This window comes from Dendrobates tinctorius, unplaced genomic scaffold (genome assembly GCF_039654945.1).
Source record: "Dendrobates tinctorius isolate UK_male_01 unplaced genomic scaffold, ASM3965494v1 ptg000231l, whole genome shotgun sequence".
In the NCBI taxonomy this organism is placed as follows: Eukaryota; Metazoa; Chordata; class Amphibia; order Anura; family Dendrobatidae; genus Dendrobates; species Dendrobates tinctorius.
In genome coordinates this window covers 6,837,077-6,861,321 of record NW_027361898.1, presented here as the reverse complement: position 1 = coordinate 6,861,321, position 24,245 = coordinate 6,837,077, and the positions used below count along the sequence as shown (strand labels likewise).

Here is a 24,245-nt window from a genome sequence, read left to right as displayed (position 1 = left end):
CGAGCCGAAACGTTGCCTTGATATGTGGGCTGAATAAAGCTCACCTACCACTTTGAAAAAAAGTTACTACGGAGTGCTGCCTTTTTTTGGAATGAATATTGAAATTGTGGCTGAAAATAGGACTTTCTGCCAGGGGCCGTGCACCCGAAGCTAAGTACTGTGCTGTTTCCTTTTTTTTCTAGCTAGATAGATAGAAAAATGGAAAAAAATCAGGCAGCACTCCAGTTCAAAGAAAAATTGTGGACTTTAATCCAGCGCCAAGTGGTGCAACGTTTCGACCTCACAGCACAGTCTTTGTCTATTTAGATAGATAGATTAAAAGCCAGCAAATTATCTGCTGCGTACAGTATAGAATGGGTTAGAATAGAATAGATAGAATAGATATATATATATATATATGTCAGTGACACACACATCTACTAAATAATTGTCTAATTCCGTCTGTCTGTTTGTAATGGAAATCCCGCCTCGCTGATTGCCAGTCCAGCCGCGAATCCCGCGTCGCTGATTGGTCACGCCCGGCCAGCTATGATTGGCGCAGTCCGGCCGCGAATTTGCGCGGAATTCGAACGACGCAAGCCACCCCTACTGTCGGGAGATCTGCGGCGCTAGCCACTGATCTCCCAACGGTTGCCGCACGGAGGTTAGTGGCGATGCAGCCGGGAGATGACCGGCGCTAGCCTGATTGGTTGCAGCCGGCCAATCAGCGACAGGTGCAGTCCGCCCGCGAATTGCCGGGGGATTTGAACCACGCTTTTCTGATTGGTCGCCGTGTGCGACCAATCAGCAATATTGGCGTGGAATTTAACCCACAGATATTCATGTAATGTCATGTAACATTTAATGATAATGTATTTATTTTACCTGGAAAATCCTGTGTATTCATTGCATTATTCTTAAATCTTCATAAATGAGCTACATACATATTCTAGAATACCCGATGCATTAGAATCGGGCCACCATCTAGTATATATATATGTCTTTATATTTCATACAGAGATATATAGAAGATTAGCCGGTAATTAATTTGTCGGCTTCTGTAAAATGAATGCAGGAGCTGACAGGAAAGAAGACATGGTTTACATACAGTAAACACATGCAGAATAGTTAGATATGTATATGTCAGTGACCAATCCAATTAGTATTGGATGACTAGCGGTGATGTCACAGATGCTGCGCTGCCTCACAGCCTGACGCACGGTGAACTCTTGAGCGTGGGAAAATGCCTGTTCATTTTCTCACGCTGCAGAGTTCAGCGCGGGTCAGGCCAGTAGGGAGGGCATACTAAGTGATGTCAGCGCTTGTCTCTGTAGCAAGCGCTGGCATCATCTCATTCATTCATCAGTAGTTTACAGCCGGGACGGTCGCATTTAGCACCGCCCCGGTTGTAAACTGTATATGGCCCAGATATGGATTACAGCATGGGACTGAACGCTGGACAGGTATGGTATATTATTGGCTTATTATTTTTTCTTTATTTTACAGGAGAACGAGGGCATCGCATGGAATAGCAGAACAATAAAGATGGCAAACTGTGTTATTGTTTTATTTAATTAAAAGACTTTATTCTGGCTGTGTTTTTTTTAACCACTTTGCAATTCTAGGATTAGTAATGGATAGGTGTCTTATTGACACCTCTCCATTACTGAGCCGAGCTTGATGTCACCTAAGAGTAGAAAGGTGGCATCAACCCCCAACTATCACCCCACCCCAAATGCCACTTGCTACAGGGCAGTGGGACGAGAGAGAGGTTAAGTGCCAGAATTGGCACATCTTAGAGATGTGCCATTTCTGGGGCGGCTAGGGGCAGATGTTTGTAACCGGGGGGGGCAATGACCATGGTCCCTTCCTAGGCTATGAATATCTGCCCCCCAGTCGCTGGGTTTCCCTCTCTGGTGCAGAAAATTGTGCAGGAGCCCAAGCCATTTTTTTCCCACAAAAAATTAATTTATTAATTACATACATGTCCCATTTGGATTGGTCACTGACATATACATATCTACAGTTAGGTCCATATATATTTGGACAGAGACAACATTTTTCTAATTTTGGTTCTAGACATTACCACAATGAATTTTAAGCAAAACAATTCAAATGCAATTGAAGTTCAGACTTTCAGCTTTCATTTGAGGGTATCCACATTAAAATTGGATGAAGGGTTTAGGAGTTTCAGCTCCTTAACATGTGCCACCCTGATTTTAAAGGGACCAAAAGTAATTGGACAATTGACTCCAAATGGCTTTGCCTTCTTCCAGGGAGGGTAATGCCAGGCTTGGAAGCAGTGGAGGGTCTCTCTCGCATTTGACCTATACATGCAACACAGTTCCACTCCAGGCCAGCAGGGGGGACTCTGAACCGGAATTGAAGGGAGGAGTGCTCTCTGAGGGCTAAGAGGAAGGAGTGGTCAGTTAGTGTGAGGAGGGCCACGTGTGTAGACGTGTGGAGAGAAGCTGGAGGTTTAGCTGAGGAAAGAGAGCTCCCTCACAGTGAAAGCGCATGAACTGGAGTCTGGTCTCCACAGTTGTATGGATACTAATGGTCCTGCAACAGACACCAGAGGAGTAGGAGGCTGTAAATGCCCTACCCCCATCTAAGACGGAGGCCCAACAGCACGGAGTGAGCCAAGAGAGGAATAGCGGCTACAGATGTCTGCCATACGAGGAGTGCTAGTAGAAGAGAATTAGGAGGAACTTCAGTGTAACTCAGTACTAGGAGTACTTCACTCAAATAAGCGCTAGGGAAGGAGACTGCACAGCTCATCTGCTGAGAGAGAATCCTGAGCTGCTTTCAGGCTACCCTGCTCCAGTACCATCTGTAATCAGGACCCTGGACTGCATTTATCAAGTAAAGGTACAGAAATTGCACCCTGCTGTGTCTTTGTCTGCTTCCTACCCTTCCGGCACTGCTACATCCCCGTGCCAACCACATCTACACTGTCCTGGGACTACAGCTTCACCTGTGGGGAGCTTTTATATCTTTGCTGCACCATACCATCAGTCCCAGAGGATCTGCATGCAGCGTCGGCTTAACATCTCACTTGCCGAACACCACAGGTGGCGTCACGAACTATTAATTTAATACATTCCACCATTCAAACTTCCCCTATTAATTGGGCGCCCAGGGCCACGGACCGGGTCACCGCTGCTGTGACACATCCCGCTGACACCGGCCCGGTACCGAGTACCCCATAGCCCGGGGAGGGTGACCCAAATTGGCATCACGAACAGGATTACAGAGCCCGGTATCTCCGGGTCCTGTGTGTCAGAGACTGTTGTGTGCTGTAGACTGTGTGCGAAATTGGCGCCATTGCCGCCATTATCCCGCTTATTGGCGCGCGTGGGAAGAAAATGGGCGGGCCTTCATGGGCGGAGCCTGACACAGACCACGAAGAAGTGAAGTGCTGCGCGGGAAGAGAGGACAGCGCGCGAGAAGGGGAGGAGCTGAGGCCTACAGCCGGTAAGCCGCTCAACCCCGGGGCCTGGCAACCGTTAACTAGGGGGGAAGGAGGATGTCTCAGGCAAGCGCTGATGCAGCGGCGATCGCCCCCGCCAGCCCCTCAGCGCCGCAAGCTGCAGTGCCCAACGTGGCTGTGGCTCTGGTAGCACCCACCGCAGCAGTCCCCATAATGCCGCTGTCTATGCCCTACCTTCCGGGAGCGGCCTGGCTACCACAATACTCGGGTGAGTCACATACCCTGAGTGAATTTAAAGAGAGACTGTGCAGTTTGTTTAAAGTATACCCTCTGTCCGAAAGCCAGAAAGTGAACATCCTTATTGGACAGCTACCGGGTGCAGCACAGAGAGAGGTGAAAGCCTGGCAGGACACTGACAAAGAGACTGTTAAAAAGATTCTAGCCAAGCTGAGAAGCACGTTTGACACCCGCCCTGCAGCTGAAATTAAGATGCGATTCTTTGGATGTAAGCAGAGAACGCAGGACAGTATAAGGGACTATGCTCTTAACCTGCAGGAGGCGCTGCGAGTGGTTCGCCCTCCCAGGGCCGTGGGGGGGTACTCGGTACCGGGCCGGTGTCAGGGGGATGTGTCACAGCGGCGGTGACCCGGACCGTGGCCCTGGGCGCCCCAAATCAATGGTGGGGTTGGTAATGTAGTTTAGATGAATAGTTTGTGACGCTACCTGTGGTGCCTGGCAAGCGAGGTGTTAGGCCAACGCTGCATACAGATCTTCTGGGGCTGGTGGTGTGATGCAGCCAAGATGATGAAGCTCCCCACAGGTGGAGCTGTAGCCCCAAGGCAGTGTAGGTGTTATGGATGAGGAGAGGCGCAGGCGGTGTGAAAGCTGGTACCCAGATGTAGCAGTGCTGAGAGTGTTGGCGCGATAATGAATGGAGGACACTGGGCCTTGTAGTTCCAAAGCTTTACTCACAGTCTGTAGTACACACAGGTGCCTGCCTCCGGGCCGTGTCCTCCGGGTCAGAGACTCAGTCAACCTCCAGGCAAGATAGCATACTCCCCTCCATCACTCCGCCAACATGTACCTTTCTGAACGTCTCCTCTATAGCGCCTTTAAGTGTGAAGATCTCCTAGTACTGAGTTACACTGGAGTTCCTCCTGACAGATGTTCCCAAGAACTCTACTTGTATGGCAGACAGCTGTAGCCTGCTTCGGGGACTCCCTTCTCCTGAGTCCCGGCTCTCTATCCAAGTGCTGTTGTGCCCCAAGTCTTAGATGGGAGTAGTGCATTTACAGCCTACTACTCCACCGGTGTCTGCTGCAGAACCATAAGTGTCCATACAACCTCGGGGACCGGGCCCCGGCCTTGCGCTTAGAACCTATAGGCAGGGTGCTTCCTTCCAACCCACGTCCTCTCTGTTCTCTTTTACGCCTTCGTTCTGTACTAATCTCTCTTTCCTATGGATGCTTAGGTTACAGTTCAATGTCCTTCTTTCTCCTTTCCTTTCCCGTGCCAGCTGGCTGAGATCACTGAGGCAGCTGCAGCACTCCTTCCTCCATCCCTTCTTCCAGGGATCCTCACTCCTCTCCGAGTGGCTTCCTCTACTCACTGACCTCACGGACTGACCTGTAATTCTCAACCTCCCCGCTCTTTTATGTATTCTAACTCCACCCACCTTCCAGCACGTTTAGTGTTCCAAGCAGGGAGCCACCAAAGGTGCTCTGCTACACTCTATGCAAGAGCCGCAATGTGGCTTTGCTGAACTACTGTGTTGTGTGGGATGTGAGTGTTGGAGTGTGGAAAGGAGCTCCCACCTTACCTGGATGGTGGAGAACCAAACCTTAGGAGAAGGTGCAGTACCTCTGTGGCGACCGAGCCTCAGGGGCGCCACACGAGCAGTTAATCAAGTTGATCCTGACAGTGTGAAGGAGGAATATAAACTATTAAAGGAGCAGTTCATTGAAGGACTCCTATCCAGTACCCACAGAGGACAGTTGCGCATCATAACACTGCAAAACCCTGATCTGGACTTTGCTGATTTTAAGGACAGGGCTATTCGGGTCCTGCAGGAATCAACTGACAGCCGTCCAGCGCCCCCTAGGCGCCCAGCGATCACCTACCATCAGGAAGCAACATCTTTTCCTTCCATCCCTGTGGAGGCTGATGCACAGACTCTGGATAAAGATCCAACTGAGGAGCTGCGTCTTCAGGTCCAGGAGTTAACCAGGGGTATGGCTGCACGTACTAAAACCGTGCAGTCCCTGCAGGTGTCCTCCAAAGAGAAGATCCAGCTTGCTTCCAGCCCAGAGGATGTCCCGTGGCTCCGAAAGAGGAGAACCCCGCCACTCCGAGGGAGGAACAGCGACTGCTATGACCAGGACGGACTTCCCATCTGTCGTCGCTGCTACATGGCAGGTCATCTTGCAAGATTTTGTCCTTTAAACGAGCAACCCATGGGGCAGAGGGCCAATCCCCAGGAGTAGGACCACAAGGCCCAAGGAACTGGCAAGCCAAGTATGTTGGAGGGAGACCGGTCCTTCCTGTGGTGATTGATGGCAACCCCATGAACGCTTTGCTGGACACTGGCTCCCAGGTGACCACTATGCCCTATATCCTCTACAAGCGGTATTGGGCTGACTCTGAACTCACCCGTGGCCTAACTAATGAGCTAACAGTAGTTGCCAGTAATGATCAGTCTTTACCACAAGTGGGATGTAAAGAAATTACTGTTAAAGTGGGGAGGGTGGAGTTAAAATCTCATGGTCTGATAGTTGTGGATATTGATCGACGTGAATGTAATCCCATGATGACTCTTGGTACAAATGTAATTGAAAATTGTCTTTCCGAGGTTATTGTCTTGTTGTAACAGGTGGCTGAGACTGCTGGTTCCAGTGAACAACGAGTCCTGCAGAAGGAGATCAAGGCCCTGATGCAAAGACAGCAGGTAGAACTCTCTGGTGGAGAAATTGGTAGTGTCAGAGGGAGTGATGCTTTCCCCATTGCAATACCCCCAGATGTGAAATGTTGATTTGGTGTCGAGCAGCCATTGGCCTCAGAGGGAAGGATTACCAGGAATTGGTAGAACCAGTAAATTCTGATAGCAGGCCCACTGTCCTGACAGCTAGAGGGGTGGTTTATGTACGTAAAGGGAGAGTACCTGTACGCCTTTTGAATTGTGGGGGGGAGGAGGAGGCCACAATACCTCGGTACGCCACAGTTGCTAAGCTGCTCACTGAGTAATAATGCAATGCAGGCGGCAGAGCCCTTAGTCTCATCCGACCAGGCGGAGGACAATGACTCTGCAAAGCAGCTAGAGGAGTGGTGCCAGCAACTGCAGGTGGGGACTGACTCTACACCTTCATACCAGAAAAATGGGGTTTACAGGGTGACCCAGGAGTATGAGCGGGTATTCAGTAAACACCCACTAGATTTTGGGCAGGCAAAAGGGGTTCAACATCATATCCCCACTGGAGGTCATCCACCCATAAAGGAAAGGTACCGGCCTATACCCCCAACACAATACCAATGTGCAAAAGGTATGTTGAGAGAGATGAAGGAAGCAGGGGTCATCAAAGACAGTTGTAGCCCCTGGGCAGCTCCAATAGTTTTTGTAAAGAAAAAGGATGGTACCATGAGAATGTGTGTTGATTACAGGAAAATTAACAGCATTACACATAAAGATGCTTACCCATTACCTAGGTTTGAAGAGTCATTAGCTGCACTTAAAACTGCTAACTACTTTTCCACCTTGGATCTCACTAGTGGGTATTGGCAGGTTGCTGTGGCAGAGGCAGACAAGGACAAAACAGTATTTACCACCCCAATGGGTCTCTGTGAGTTCAACTATATGCCATTCGGGCTCTGCACTGCCCCAGGATCATTTGAACGGCTGATGGAGTGCTGCCTGGGACACATGAACTTTGAGACAGTCCTGTTGTACCTTTATGATGTCATTGTTTTCTCCAAGACTTATGAAGACCATCTGGAGCACCTGGCTGAGGTGTTTGAAGACTTGTCCAACTTTGGCCTGAAGGTGAAGCCTTCTAAATGCCACCTCCTGAAGCCCAAGGTACAGTACCTCGGTCATGTAGTGAGTGCAGAAGGTGTGGCACCAGATCCTGACAAAGTCACAGTCATCCGGGACTGGCCGAAGCCCAGCAACCTCCATGAAGTACGCCAATTCCTCGGGTTGGTAGGCTACTACCGAAGGTTCATCAAAGGCTTCACTGAAATAGCCACTCCTATGCAAAATCTCCTGGTGGGACAGTCCAAGAAAGCCAAACAGAAAAGTTCCACATTTGAATGGACTGAGGAGTTGGAGAGGTCCTTCACCAGACTGAAGATGGCTCTCACAGTAGATGAAGTTCTGGCCTACCCAGATTATGACAAACCCTTTGTGTTGTATACTGATGCCAGCAACGTGGGACTTGGAGCAGTACTGTCGCAGGTACAGAATGGCAAAGAAAGAGTGATCTCCTACGCCAGCAGGAAGCTTCGTCCCACTGACTGGAACCCTGACAACTACAGTTCCTTCAAGCTGGAGTTCCTCGCCATAGTCTGGGCTGTGACTGAAAGATTCAAGCATTACCTAGCTTCAGCCAAGTTTACCATTTTCACGGACAGCAACCCGTTGACTCAATTGGACACTGCAGAACTGGGTGCACTGCAGCAGCGATGGATAGCTCGGCTGTCTAACTATGAGTTTACCATCAGGTACCGAGCAGGGCACAAGAATGCCAATGCTGATGCGCTGTCTAGAATGCCTAATCTGCCAGATGATGGAGAAGACCCTGAGGCTCTTGAAGAAATAGAGTTACCTCCCTTCCACCGGCCACTTGCGGCCCAGCGTGCTCAAGGAGTGAGAAACAGACGGTCTGGCTTGAAAGAGGTCACCCTAAATCCATTGCCCCATCATGACTGGGCAGAAACTCAGGATAATGACCCCACAGTCCGCCTGGTGAAGGAGCTACTGTAACAAGCTGACTCATGCCGAGAGTCGAATGCTCCTGAGGAAACCCTGCAGTTGTGGAAGGAGAGAGGCCGGCTGTTCATTTATGAAGGAAAGCTGTGTTGGAGGAGTATCAATGCCCGCACTCATGAGCTGGTTTGGCAGGTGATAGTCCCAAAGAGAGAGGCATCAATGGTCCTGGAAGCATACCACAATGGAGCTGGACACTTCGGATGGAAGAAGTTGGAAGCATTGCTCTGGGAGAGGTTCTACTGGGCTGGTATGAGGAAAGCCATTGAGAGGTAGTGCCAGGAGTGTGGACAATGTAACCTGCGCAGAAAGGATCGAGACAGCCAGAGAGCTCCTCTGCAGCCAATAGTAGCCAAACAGCCACTCGAGCTGGTTGCCCTGGACCATGTGAAGTTGGCCCCAAGCCGGTCGGGCTACATCTATGCTCTTACCATCGTGGACCACTACGCAAGATTCCTGGTAGTTGTGCCTGTCAAAGATCAAACAGCCAGGACAGCAGCCAGAGCCTTCCAACAGCACTTCTGTAGACCACATGGATATCCTGAGCGAGTGCTTACAGATCAAGGTCCCGCTTTTGAGGCAGAAGTGTTCCAGGAATTCTGTAACTTATATGGTTGTAAGAAGATCAGGACAACACCGTACCACCCACAGACCAATGGCATGTGTGAGAAGATGAACCAGGTAGTGATTGACCTACTGAAGACCTTGCCCTTGGAAGAGAGGAATTTGTGGCCAGAAAAGTTGCCAGATCTGGTAGACCTCTACAACCACATTCCTGTGAATTCCACCAACTGCACTCCAGCCTACCTAATGAGAGTAAGGCCTGGGAAACTGCCTATTGATTTGGACATGGGAGTCCTGACACCTGAAGTAACATCACCAGATGCTGACTGGGATACAGAGAGGCAGCAACAGTACAGAAGAGTACAAGAATGTGTGGAAAAGAGTCTAGCTCAGGCAAGACAAAAGCAGGAGAGGAACTACAATCAGCATGCACCTGCAGGTCCCTTGTCACCAGGAGAACAAGTCCTCAAGAAGAAAAGAAGACTGCATAAGCTGCATGATCAATGGGAAGCTAAACCCTATACCATTCTACCCTCAAACTTTGACAATACCAAGGTGTGCCTTATTAGTAAAGATGGAGGAGAAACCTCAGCAGCAGTATCGAGATCATTTGAAATTATGCCCTGATCAGTTAAAAGAAAGAATGGAAGAATAAGATAACATCCAACCCACAGAAGAAGAAAAGGTCAGCACCATACTTGGAGAATTCCCTGCAAATTGGACTAAAGTAAATGATGCAATAGTGGTGCCAGTGTTGACCTTTCCCCAGCTGGTAGCACAGGAAGAAGTGACTCAAGAAAATCCTGAAGATCAGGAAAATCAGGCAGCAGATGCCACACCAGCAGTGGAGTCGGAGAGTCCTCACTCTGCCAGTGGTGAATCTGTTATACCCATGGTGAGTCTGAGAGTTCGCAGACAATCTAGTATCCATGTGCCATGCAGAACCACCAGTAGTGTATCCAGTATATTACACACTACACCAGTATAACGCAGGTCTACCCATACTATACAAGGTATACCACCCATCAGATATCGAATATAGCTATGTTTATGTGAATGTTGAAATTGTGTGTATATATATATATATGTAACTGTTTTCACGTTTTGTGCCTACAGGTAATCTGTAAGAGGTTCCTTTGAATTTTCCAGTTTTTACCTTGTTTTATGGACACTGAACCACAGGACTGTGTGTGGTCAAAAACTTTCCTTGTAATTAGTTCACCATTTGCCCAGGAATGGACCATGGACATTGATGCTTGGACTTGTCATCATAGGACTGTTTTTGGAGCTTTTGGTTTTTGTGCATTTTTTATTTTTCAAAATCTTGTACAATTATATTTGTTATATGTTTTTCATATGTTTTTCATCAGCCCAGGAGTGCTGACTTGCACTAGGGGGGAATGTGGTGCCCACAGGAGTATATCCGCCACAGTGGCTTTGCCTTCCTCCAGGGAGGGTAATGCCAGGCTTGGAACCAGTGGAGGGTCTCTCTCGCAGTTGACCTATACATGCAACACAGTTCCACTCCAGGCCAGCAGGGGGGACTCCGAACTGGAATTGAAGGGAGGAGTGCTCTCTGAGGGCCAAGAGGAAGGAGTGGTCAGTTAGTGTGAGGAGGGCCACGTGTGTAGATGTGTGGAGAGAAGCTGGAGGTTGAGCTGAGGAAAGAGAGCTCCCTCACAGTGAGAGCGCATAAACTGGAGGCTGGTCTCCAAGGTTGTACGGATACTAGTGGTCCTGCAACAGACTCCAGAGGAGTAGGAGGCTGTAAATGCCCTACCCCATGTAAGACTCGGAGGCACGACGGCACGGAGTGAGCCAAGAGAGGAATAGCGGCTACAGCTGTCTGCCATACGAGGAGTGCTAGTAGAAGAGAATTAGGAGGAACTTCAGTGTAACTCAGTACTAGGAGTACTTCACTCAAATAAGCGCTAGGGAGGGAGACTGCACAGCCCATCTGCTGAGAGAGAATCCTGAGCTGCTTCCAGGCTAGCCTGCTCTGGTACCATCTGTAATCAGGACCCAGGACTGCATTTATCAAGTAAAGGTACAGAAATTGCACCAGGCTGTGTCTGCTTCCTACCCTTCCGGCACTGCTACATCCCCGTGCCAACCACATCTACACTGTCCTGGGACTACAGCTTCACCTGTGGGGAGCTTTTACATCTTTGCTGCACCATACCATCAGTCCCAGAGGATCTGCATGCAGCGTCGGCTTAACATCTCACTTGCCGAACACCACAGGTGGTGTCACGAACTATTCATTTAATACATTCCACCATTCAAACTTCCCCTATTAATTGAGCGCCCAGAGCCACGGACCGGGTCACCGCTGATGTGACACATCCCGCCGACACCGGCCCGGTACCGAGTACCCCACAGCCCTGGGAGGGTGACCCAATCACATCTATAATATGCATTAAATTGTTTTATTTAGTCATATACATTTATTCTGAAATGAAAAAATATCTCAAAACGGCGCCAACCGTGCTTGCGCAGCAGCATCTATCGGCGATCCAATAGATCCTGCTGCGCAGGCGCTGCCGACACCATTTTGCTAGAGGAAATCGCTGATAGATCCTTCTGCACAGGCACCACCGACACTATCTTGCTAGAAACAATATTTTTTTTTCCTCTAGCAAAATGGTAACGGGGATTTTATATATATATATATATATATATATATATATATATATATATATACACACATACACAGTTGTGGCCAAAAGTATTGACACCCCTGCAATTCTGTCAGATAACTCATTTTCTTCCTGAAAATGATTGCAAACACAAATTCTTTGGTATTATTATCTTCATTTAATTTGTCTTAAATGAAAAAACACAAAAAGAATCGTCCTAAAGCCAAATTGGATATAATTCCACACCAAACATAAAAAAGAGGGTGGACAAAAGTATTGGCACTGTTCGAAAAATCATGTGATGCTTCTCTAATTTGTGTAATTAACAGCACCTGTAACTTACCTGTGGCACCTAACAGGTGTTGGCAATAACTAAATCACACTTGCAGCCAGTTGACATGGATTAAAGTTGACTCAACCTCTGTCCTGTGTCCTTGTGTGTACCACATTTAGCATGGAGAAAAGAAAGAAGACCAGAGAACTGTCTGAGGACTTGAGAAACCAAATTGTGAGGAAGCATGAGCAATCTCAAGGCTACAAGTCCATCTCCAAAGACCTGAATGTTCCTGTGTCTACCTTGCGCAGTGTCATCAAGAAGTTTAAAGCACATGGCACTGTGGCTAACCTCCCTAGATGTGGACGGAAAAGAAAAATTGACAAGAGATTTCAACGCAAGATTGTGCGGATGTTGGATAAAGAACCTCGACTAACATCCAAACAAGTTCAAGCTGCCCTGCAGCCCGAAGGTACAACAGTGTCAACCCGTACTATCCGTCGGCGTCTGAATGAAAAGGAACTGTATGGTAGGAGACCCAGGAAGACCCCACTTCTTACCCCGAGACATAAAAAAGCCAGGCTGGAGTTTGCCAAAACTTACCTGAAAAAGCCTAAAACGTTTTGGAAGAATGTTCTCTGGTCAGATGAGACAAAAGTAGAGCTTTTTGGGCAAAGGCATCAACATAGATTTTACAGGAGAAAAAAAGAGGCATTCAAAGAAAAGAACACGGTCCCTACAGTCAAACATGGTGGAGGTTCCCTGATGTTTTGGGGTTGCTTTGCTGCCTCTGGCACAGGACTGCTTGACCGTGTGCATGGCATTATGAAGTCTGAAGACTACCAACAAATTTTGCAGCATTATGTAGGGCCCAGTGTGAGAAAGCTGGGTCTCCCTCAGAGGTCATGGGTCTTCCAGCAGGACTATGACCCAAAACACACTTCAAAAAGCACTAGAAAATGGTGTGAGAGAAAGCACTGGAGACTTCTAAGGTGGCCAGCAATGAGTCCAGACCGGAATCCCATAGAACACCTGTGGAGAGATCTAAAAATGGCAGTTTGGAGAAGGCACCCTTCAAATATCAGGGACCTGGAGCAGTTTGCCAAAGAAGAATGGTCTAAAATTCCAGCAGAGCATTGTAAGAAACTCATTGATGGTTACCGGAAGCGGTTGGTCGCAGTTATTTTGGCTAAAGGTTGTGCAACCAAGTATTAGGCTGAGGGTGCCAATACTTTTGTCTGGCCCATTTTTGGAGTTGTGTGTAATGATCAATGTTTTGCTTTTTGCTTCATTCTCTTTTGTGTTTTTTCATTTAAGACAAATTAAATGAAGATAATAATACCAAAGAATTTGTGTTTGCAATCACTTTCAGGAAGAAACTGAGTATTATCTGACAGAATTGCAGGGGTGTCAATACTTTTGGCCACAACTGTGTGTATATATATATATATATATATATATATATATATAAAATTTATATATATGGAATTTTCCTTATGTAAACCAGGGGGCAGGTCAGTGAGAGCTTATGACAGGTCACTGATCCATCAGTATGAATACCTAATCAAAGCACCACATAAAGCCCCCCTACAGGCCGCCACAAAGCACAGGCATATCATTCACTGAAAATAAAGATTAAACAGCAACCAACAACCACAAGACAGATTAAACCCCTTTCTGCCATATGTCGTACTATCCCATCCATGTGCCCTGGGACTTAATTCCCAAGGACGGAATAGTACGTAATCATCGATCAGCTGCGCTCACGGGGGGAGCGCAGCGGATCGCGGCCGGGTGTCATCTGATTATCACAGCTGACGCCCAGCACTATGTGCCAGGAGTGGTCACGGACCGCTCCTGGCACATTAACCCTCGGTACACTGCGATCAAAGATGATCGCAGTGTTCCGGTGGCATAGGGAACCATCGCGCAGGGAGGAGATCCCTGCGTGCTTCCCTGAGACCCTCGGAACAATGCGATGTGATCGCGTTGTTCCAATGGCCTAGTCCCTGCAGGCCCCCGGATACAAGATGGCCACGGGATCCTGCAGGGAGGTGGCTTCTCAGTGCCTGCTGAGAGCAGGCGCTGAGAAGCCTCCTACACTGCCTGTCAGATCACTGATTTGACACAGTGCTCTGCAAAGTGTCAGATCAGCGATCTGCCTTTGCATAGTAATGTCCCACCCTGGGACAATGTAAAAAAGTTTAAAAAAAGTTAATGTGTAAAAAATAATTTAAAAAAAATTCCTAAATAAAGAAAAAAAGAATTCTCCAATAAATTAATTTCTTTATGTAAATAAAAAAACAATAAAAGTACACATATTTATTATCGCTGCATCCGTAATGACCCACCCTATAAAACTGTCCCATTAGATAACCCCTTTAGTGAACCCCTTAAAAAAAAAACAAGGCAAAAAACAATGCTTCATCATCATACCGCCAAGCAAAAAGTGCAATAACACACGATCAAAAAGACAGATATAAATAAACATGGTACCGCTGAAAACATCATCTTGTCCCGCAAAAACGAGCCACCATACAGCATCATCAGCGAAAAAATATACAAGCTATAGCTTGCAGAATAAAGAGATGCAAAAATAATTTTTCATATAAAATTGTTTTTATTGTATGAAAGCGCCAAAACATAAATGATATAAATGAGGTATCGCTGTCATCGTACTAACCCGAAGAATAAAACTGCTTTATCAATTTTACCACACGTGGAACCATATAAATGCCCCCCTCCACAAAAGAAACTCATGATTTGCTGGTTTTTGTTCATTCTGCGTCCCAAAAATTGGAATAAAAAGTGATCAAATAAGTCATGTGCCTGAAAATGGTACCAATAAAAACATCAACTCGTCCCGCAAAAAATAAGACCTCACATGACTCTGTGAGCCAAAATATAGAAAAATTATAGCTCTCAAAATGTGATGCAAAAACTATTTTTTGCAATAAGAAGCATCTTTTAGCGTGTGACAGCTGCCAAACATAAAAATCTGCGATAAATAGTAAATCAAACCCCCCTTTATCACCTCCTTAGTTAGGAAAAAATAATACAATAAAAAAATGTATTTATTTCCATTTTCCCATTAGAGATAGGGTTAGGGCTAAAGTTAGGGTTAGGGTTGGGGCTTAAGTTAGTGTTGGGGCTAAAATTAGGTTTGGGGCTTGGATTAGGGTAGGGGCTAAAGTTAGGGTTATGGTTTGGGGCTAAAGTTAAGATTATGGTATGGAGCTAGGGTTAGGGTAGGGGCTAAAGTTAGGGTTGGGGCTAAAGTTAGGATTAGGTTGAAGCTAAAGTTAGGACTAGGGTTAGGGTTGAGATTAGGGTTAGGGGTGTGTTAGGGATAGGTTTGTGGTTAGGGCTGGGATTAGGGTTGGAGATAGAATTGGGGTGTTTCCACTGTTTAGGCACATCAGGGGCTCTCCAAACGTGACATGGTGTCTGATCTCAATTCCAGCCAATTCTGCGGTGAAAAAATCAAACAGTGCTCCTTCACTTCCAAGCACTGCAATGCACCCAAACAGAGGTTTACCCCACATATGGGGTATCAGCCTATTCAGGATAAATTGCACAATTTTTGGGGTCCAATTTGTCCTGTTACCCTTGGGAAAATAAAAAATTGGGGGCGAAAATATCATTTTACGTTATAAACTTCTGTGAAGCACTTGGGGGTTCAAACTGCTCACCACACATCTAGATAAGTTCCTTGGGGGGGTCTAGTTTCCAAAATGGGGTCAATTATGAGGGGTTTCCACTGATTAGGTGCATAAGGGGCTTTCTAAACGTGACATGACACTCGCAGACCATTCCATCAAAGTCTGCATTCCAAAACGTCACTACTTCCCTTCCGAGCCCCGACGTGTGCCCATACAGTAGTTTTCTCCCACATAGGGGGTATCAGCGTACTCAGGACAAATTGGACAACAACTTTTGTGGTCCAATTTCTCCTTTTACCCTTGGGAAATAAAAAATTGGGGACTAAAAGATCATGTTTGTGGAAAAAATACGATTTTTTTATTTTCACACCTGGGCGTTATTAACTTCTGTGAAGTATTTGGGCGTTAAAAGTGCCTACCACACATCTAGATAAGTTCCTTGGAGGGTCTGGTTTCCAAGATAGGGACACTTGTGGGGGGTTTCCACTGTTTAGGCACATCAGGGGCTCGCCAAACATGACATGGCTTCCAGCCAATTCTGCGCTGAAAAAGTCTAATGGCGCTCCTTCCCTTCCGAGCTCTGCCATGCGCCCAAACAGTGGTTTGCCCCCACATATGGGGTATCAGCGTACTCAGGACAAATTGCACAATATCTTTTGGGGTCCTGTTTCCCTTGGGAAAATAAAAATTGGGGGTGAAAAGATCATTTTTGTGGAAAAAATATGATTTTTTAATTTTACGGCTGTAGGTTATAAACTTCTGTGAAGCACTTTGGGGTTCAAAGTTCTTCTCACCACACATCTAGATAAGTTTCTTGGGGGGTCTAGTTTCCAATATGGTGTCATTTGTGAGGGGTCCCCACTGTTTAGGCACATCAGGGGCTCTCCAAACGCGACATGGCGTCCGATCTCTATTCCAGCCAATTTTGTGTTGTAAAAGTCAAACGGTGCTCCTTCTCTTCCATGCTCTGCCATGCGTCGAAACAGTGGTTCTTCCCCACATATGAGGTATCAGCGTACGCCGGATAAATTGCACAATAACTTTTGGGGTCCAATTTCTACTGTTACCCTTGGTAAAATAAAACAATTGGACCTTAAGTAATTTTTTTGTGAAAAAAAGTTAAATGTTCATTTTTTTAAACATTCATAAAATTCTTGTGAAGCACCTGAAGGTTTAATAAACTTTTTGAATGTGGTTTTGAGCACCTTGAGGGGTGCAGTTTTTAGAATGGTGTCATATTTGGGTATTTTCTATCATATAGACGCCTCAAAGTGACTTCAAATGTGATGTGGTCCCTAAAAAAAGGGTGTTGTAAAAATGAGAAATAGCTGGTCAACTTTTAACCCTTATAACTTTCTAATAAAAAAAATGTTGGTTCCAAAATTGTGCTGATGTAAAGTAAACATGTGGGAAGTGTTACTTATTAAGTACTAGAGGTGTGTCCAATGCTATCGCATTGGGAGGGAAGTGTGTGTGTGTGTGGGGTGTGTGTGTGTGTGAGTACGTGTGTGTGTATATGTGAGTACGTGTGTGTGTGCATATGTGAGTACGTGTGTGTATATGTGAGTATGTGTGTGTATGTGAGTACGTGTGTGTGTGTACACGTACGTGTGTGTGTGTGTGTGTGTGTGTGTATGTGAGTACGTGTGTGTATGTGAGTACGTGTGTGTGTATGTGAGTACGTGTGTGTGTATGTGAGTACTTGCGTGTATGTGTGTGTGTGTGTATGTGAGTACGTGTGTGTGTGAGTATGTGTGTTTGTGTATGCGAGTACGTGCGTGTGTGTGTATGTGAGTACGTGCATGTGTGTGTATGTGAGTGCATGCGTGTATGTGAGTACATGCGTGTGTGTGTATGTGAGTACGTGCGTGTGTGTGTATGTGAGTACGTGCATGTGTGTGTATGTGAGTACGTGCGTGTGTGTATGAGTACATGCGTGTGTGTGTATGTGAGTACGTGCGTGTGTGTGTGAGTACGTGTGTGTGTGTATGTGAGTACGTGTGTGTGTATGAGTACATGCGTGTGTGTATGTGAGTACGTGCGTGTGTGTAGGAGTACGTGCGTGTGTGTATGTGAGTACGTGCGTGTGTGTATGTGAGTACATGCGTGTGTGTGTATGTGAGTACGTGCGTGTGTGTATGTGAGTACATGCATGTGTGTATGTGAATACGTGTGTGTGTACGTGTGTGTGTGTGTACATGTGTGTGTATGTACATGGTGGGAAGGCGTGGGGGGGGTTCAGCGGCGGCAGGTCCAGTGGCGGGGGGGTCCTGGCGGCGGCAAGGGCAAGTTATATCAAAGAAATGTTACCACTATCATGAAGTACAATATGTCACGAGAAAACAATGTCAGAATCACCAGGATCCATGGAAGCATTCCAGAGTTATTACCTCATAGAGGGACCGTGGTCAGAATTGTAAAAATTGGTCCGGTCATTAACATGCAAACCACCCTTGGGGGTTAAGGGGTTAATCACCCAGGTATCATTTTAATCAGTATAACAGCGCCAACCTGACACTGTCTGTAGGTTGCTGTGCACAATCCTATTGACAGGTTCCCTTTGAACCCTCCCTCAGTGTTTCATTCGAATCACGTGTGTAAGTGCTCAACATAGAGCACCGGATAAATGAGATCCAAAATGTTCTGTACCCCAAAGTGACACAAATAAAACTTCTACTCAACCCACAAAATTCAAGCTCGTCATCTGTTAACAGAAATATAGGGGATGTCCACATTACTGGTAACACAAAGGCTCCGGAATAGTGACGTGACTACCACTAAAAGAAATCCCTAAAAATTTGCGCTACCTAATCCAAATGCCCTCCTCCTCTTGAGCACCATAGTGCGCCTAATCCACAATTAGCATCCGAATGTTTTGTATTACTGTAGCTATGAGAGCTCACCAAATTTACGGGATGCCTGTCTCCAGAAGCATGAGCTGGGCACAACGTAACGGGCACTACAATGTGCTGGGCACGACAATGGCATATTTGCATTTTCACTTCGCAACATCCATTGCTAGTAAAATCATCACTACACCTGTAGATGAATTCCCAGAGGTGTATAATTTCCAAATTGTGGTCAATTGAGGAGGGTTTCTGCTGTTCTGGCAGTTAGAGGCTCTGTATATGGAGTCCGCAAACTATTCTACGAAAAAAGTTTTCCAAGAGTCAACTAGCGCTCCTTCCCTCCAGAGTCTCACCATGTGGCTAAGCAGTACTGTACCACCACATATGGTGTATTGCCATGTTCACAAGAAATTGTGTAACTAATTATGTGGCGATTTTTACCTATTTCCCATTGTGAAAATGTAAAATCTGGGGCTAAAACATTATAGTGGTGCAAGTTTAATTTTTTTTCTCTTCACCGCACAATAGTATAACATTTTCGTGAAACACATGTGGTGTCATAATGCTCACTGCACCCCTAGATGAATTAATTAGGTGTAGTTTTTAAAATGAGATTACTTATGGAGGCCTTGCTGTCCTGACACCTCAGAGTCTTTGCCAAAGTGACATGGCACCCGCAAATCATTTCAGCAAAAGCTGCAAAAAAAATAGTTTTTGCCAACATATGTCATACTGTCGTACTCAGCAGACATTGCGTAACAAATTGTGTGGTCTATGTTTTCCTATTAACCCTTTTGAAAATAAGAAAATTTAAAAAAATTTGTGAAATACCAGTTGGTTTAAAATGCTCGCTACACACCTAGTAGAATTCTTTAGGAACTGTAGTTTCCAAAATTGGGTCACTTGTAGGGGGTTTCTACTATTTAGGGGCTCAACAAATGCGATAGGGTGTCTGCTCTCGATTTCAGCCATTTTTTAATTCAAAAAGTCAAACAGTTCCCCTTCCCTTCCAAGCCCTGCCATGTGGCACACAGTAATTTCCCCCAAATATGAGATATCAGCGTACTCAGGAGAAATGACACAACAAATTCTGGAGTCTATTTTCTCCAGTTATCCCTGTGAAAATAAAAATACTGTGGCTAAAACAACATTTTTGTGGCAAATATTTGATTTTTTTCTTTTTTTTTCTTTAATTTTCACAGCTCTACGTTATAAACTTATGTGAAGCACCTGGGAGGTAAAGGTGCTCATCACACATCTATATACATTCTTTGAAAGGTCTAGTTTCCACAACGGGGACACTTGTGGATGTCTTCCATTATTTAGGCACATCACGGGCTCTCCAACCACGACATGGCATCCAATCTCGATTCCAGACATTTTTGCATTCAAAAAGTCAAACGGTGCACCTTCCCATTCGAGCACTGCCGTGCGCCCAAAGTCATATTCCACCACATATGGGAAATAGTTGTAGTCAGGAGAAATTTCATAACATATTTTGGGGTCCATGTTCACCTGTTACCTTTTGTAAAAATAAAAAATTTGGCTGTAAAGAAAAATTTTTGTGAAAAAAAAAAGTAAATTGTTAATTTTTTCCTTCCACATTGCATTACCTCCTGTGAAGCACCTGAAAGATTAATAAACTTCTTGAATGTGGTTTTGAGCACTTTGAGGACTGCAGTTTTTAGAATAGTGTCACTTTTGGATATTTTCTGTCATGTAGGACCCCCAAACTCACTTCAAATTTGAAGTGGTCCCTAAAAAAATGGTTTTGTAAATTTTGTTAAAAAAAATTGAGAAATCGTTGGTCAACTTTTAACCCTTCTAACTTCCGAATAAAAAAAATCTTTGAAAAATGATGCAGATGTAAAGTAGACATGTGGAAAATGTTATTTATGAACTATTTTATGGGACATAACTGTTTAAGGGTGTAAGAATTAAAAGTTTAAAATTTGATACATTTTCAACAGTCTCAGAATCAGTGGGATTCGTTGAAGCATTCCAGAGTTATCACCACTTAAAAAACGAGGCCCGGTCATTAATGTGCAAAGAGGCCCGGTCCTGAAGGGGTTAAGGTCTGAAACCTTGGTCAAGTTATCTGAGCACACAAATCTCCAAGGGTGCCCAAACCTTTGCTGCTGCCCATTTTCATTGTCTAAAATGTAAAAAATGACAATATTTTTTTTTCCCCCCTAAAATGCAAAGAAAATGTGTCATCTATAACTTTAAGCCTTTTAGAAATAATTTAATCTTCAACTTAGCTTAACTGTTCACAATAACAGGAATTTTGACCAGGGCTTCCCAAACTTTTACATGCCACTGTAAGTGGAGGTATTGATGGCAGATACTATGGCAGCATGTTATACAGGACCAGATATTTATCTATTAGTAATAGTTGGTGGGATATATATGGAAAGGCATGTAAGTTGCGCCTTTCTTATACCAGTCAGTTCTTCCAATTTTGTCATTTAATTGGATTTTAGCCATCACTGCAGGTGTAGAGGAGCCTCCGCTGTGTCACACAGCAGCACAAACATTGGGGACTTCACAGCAGCGCCATCTTTGTACCTTGTATTCTGTAAGGTTGGGTGACCTGTGGACCCCCTCTCATTCCTCATCGCACTTTTGTCCTTGCAGGGAAGTTTCATCTCCGGGTTGATTTCACAGACTTTTCGAATGATCACACTTTCGCCTTGTACCGTGATTTCAGCATATCCTCTGAGGAGCAAAACTACACTCTGAGTTCTGTCCAGTTCCTGGAGGGATCTGCAGGTTAGTGTCCACATATCCCCTCATAACAAATAAGGGCTACCCATAATTAGCTTTAATAGAGTCCAAAATGGGCCCCAGGAATAGATCACTAAGTAGATCGGCCATATTTCCCACTACCATATTGGTATATAAGTTGGCAGATTGGTCATTAGGACACCAGGACAGCTACAGGATGATAATGTTGTGAACTGGGGTCCAACTCATGATGTCTCAGCATTAGCTGCACTACGGAAATAAAAACCATAAAATCCAGGAAGATTTTGGGAAGTCTCCTGAACTAAAGTCACCACAAGGGGGCGCTCACTGCATGCACATTTATACAAAACTCCCCTTTCCATTCCAGGCTCTGGGAAAGCTGGGAAGTGATCTGTAATAGTTCCAAGATAGAGCCGCGCTTTCCAGCTGGGAGTTTTGCGGCCTTTTGGGCTCTGTAATTAATGGCCACATCTTCTGTCCCTTTCAGGAGATTCTCTAACCTACCACAGAGATTCTGTATTTTCCACAAAAGACCGTGACAATGACAACGTGAAGCATAATTGCGCCCAGACGTACCACGGAGGCTGGTGGTATAACGCCTGTCACTACGCCAACCTCAATGGCCTGTATCTGAGGGGAAACCACAGCAGCTATGCCAATGGGGTGAACTGGCTAACAGGAAAAGGCTACCATTACTCCTACCAAGTGACAGAAATTAAAATCCGACCTCAGCCCTGAAATCGGCGCTCACGGGAGAGCTGTGTGTCAACAAAGCGGTGGCAGCAACCATGTTATCTGTACCCACCAATCAGAATCCAGCGTTCACCACTATTAACCCCTTAACCCTGGAGGTATTTTCGTTTTTGCGTTTTCGTTTTTCGCTCACTTTCTTTTCCGTTAATATGGCCATGTGAGGGCTTTTTTTGCGGGAAGAGTTGTACTTTTGAACGACACCATTGGTTTTACCATGTTGTGTACTAGAAAACGGGAAAAAAATTCCAAGTGCGGAGAAATTGCAAAAAACATGCAATCTCACACTTGTTTTTTGTTTGGCTTTTTTACTAGGTTCACTAAATGCTAAAACTGCCCTGCCATGATTCTCCAGGTCATTACAAGTTCATAGACTCCAAACATGTCTAGGTTCCTTTTTATCTAAGTGGTCAAAAAAAATTCCAAACTTTGTTAAAAAAAAAAGAAATTGCGCCATTTTCCAATACCAATAGCATCTCCATTTTTCGTGATCTTTGGTTGGGTGGGGGATTATTTTTTGCATGCCAAAGCTGACGTTTTTAATGATATCATTTTGGTGCAGATACAATCTTTTGATCGCCCGTTATTGCATTTTAATGCAATGTCGCGCCGACCAAATATACGCCGGAGCCCACTCAAAGGGAGGGAGTCAGACATTGGCGTAAATGTACGCCCAATGTCGGAAAGGGGTTAATAAGAAATGTGGCCTCTGATTGGTTGGAATGGACAGCACATCCACTGTGATATCTAAGGCACGTAAAGTTTATTTCCTAATTTACCCCCCAAAGGGAAAAGTTGCAGAACGTCTCACTATATCTAATGTTGTAACCTGCAGAGCACGCAAGGAAAATGCGCCAAATTGATTAAAAGCCTCAAACTCCATGATAAATTTGCTGATTATTTTATGCACATTGGTGCATGTCAAGACTTTGTTACAAATCAATTGTATGAAATAGTTTCAATAGCTTACTGCTTTCAGGATCTCTGCTTCCAGCTTAACATTAGCAGGGCAGGCGTTAAGCTTCTGATTGTAAGTAATATTGCTCATTCACTAATAATATTAAGGATGGAGTCACACTTAACGTATAAAAATACGGACCTTATTGTACGGTCGTAATATGCAGAAATGTTCCCTGAACAGTGATCCGTATGTCATCCGTTGTCAAGGTGTGGCCGCGTATTTTGCGCATGTAAGCATCCGTATGTAATCCATATGCCGAGACTTTCTCGCAGGCTTGCAAAATGGACATATAATAGAGCCCAATGAACACAAACGAATATATATATATATATATATATATATATATATATATATATATACACACACACACACGTCATTGAGACACATATATATATATATATATATTTGTATTTCATAGAGTTCTACATAGCAGAATAGCTGCTAAATCAATTGCCGGCTTCTGTAAAATCAATCCAAAACCCGACATGAAATGACACATGGTTTACATACAGTAAACCATTTCATTTCATGCATTTTTTTTATATGTCCCTGACTACTAATTAGATTAGGGTTTGTGTGTAAAATTTGGTACATCTAGGTGTTAAATTAAGGGGTTAATTCGTTGAAAAAAATGTGTGGGCTCCCGCAGCAAAATCGCAACCAGAGAGGGAAAGCAGGTGAGCGAGGGCAGATTTTAATAGCCTTGAGAGGGACCATTCTTTTTGTCCCCCCCTGCTACAAAAATCTGCCCCCAGACACCCAAGAAAAGGCAAATCTATAAGAATATAATGTCACCTTGCTATTGGAAGGTGACATTAAGCCGATTAATAATGGAGAGGTGTCAATTAGACACTTATCCATTATTAACCCTAGACTATTAAAGGGTTAAAAAACACACACAGACATTAATTAAAAATTATTAATGAAGTAATGCAGCCCCATATCAGCCGTACAATATGAGGGGTCTGAGGCATCAGAAAATGCTGGGAACGCTGCAGAGGATTGTATGTCAGCAAACGAGGGGTTAACTGCAGTGCCCTCTATATGCAGCAATGAAGTGAGCACAGCTCCTGTCAGGGATAAAGAAAGTGCCCCCTGTACTGACACTGTGTGTGAGACCCCGCTCGCTAGTGCTAGCGATTGCCTGTCTGCAAAATATAATACAAACATTATAATGGACTTTGAACCCTCCGTGTCAGTGAATGTAGACCATATTGTGCATCAGTAATGAATCTGGGTGTTTTTGCAGCACAATCAGGTGTCAGTAATCATGGGGCTGGGGAGAGCTCCAGCACTGATCCTACTGCAGCAGTGGAGATTTCCAGCACTAATCCACCTGCGGCTGGGGAAAACTCCAGCACTGATTCACCTTTGATTGGGGAAAACTCCAGCACTGATCCACCTGCTG

General features: G+C 45.2%; 1 protein-coding gene across 5 annotated transcripts in view; it reads left to right on the top strand.

The window, feature by feature from the left end:
* The window catches only part of LOC141059875 (ficolin-1-B-like), a 91,950-nt gene that overhangs the window by 56,493 nt on the left and 11,212 nt on the right, over positions 1–24,245 (top strand). For 4 of the 5 annotated variants that reach the window (XR_012222619.1, XR_012222618.1, XM_073556047.1 and 1 more), the window contains exon 7: positions 21,016–21,150. Coding sequence is in view for 3 of the 5 variants with exons in the window: in XM_073556047.1 (XP_073412148.1) it covers positions 21,016–21,150 (135 nt within the window). In the remaining 2 variants the exon portion in view is untranslated. Of the gene's footprint in view, positions 1–21,015; positions 21,151–21,613; positions 22,766–24,245 lie in introns of those variants that run through there. The other variant, XM_073556046.1, reaches the window with a different exon arrangement.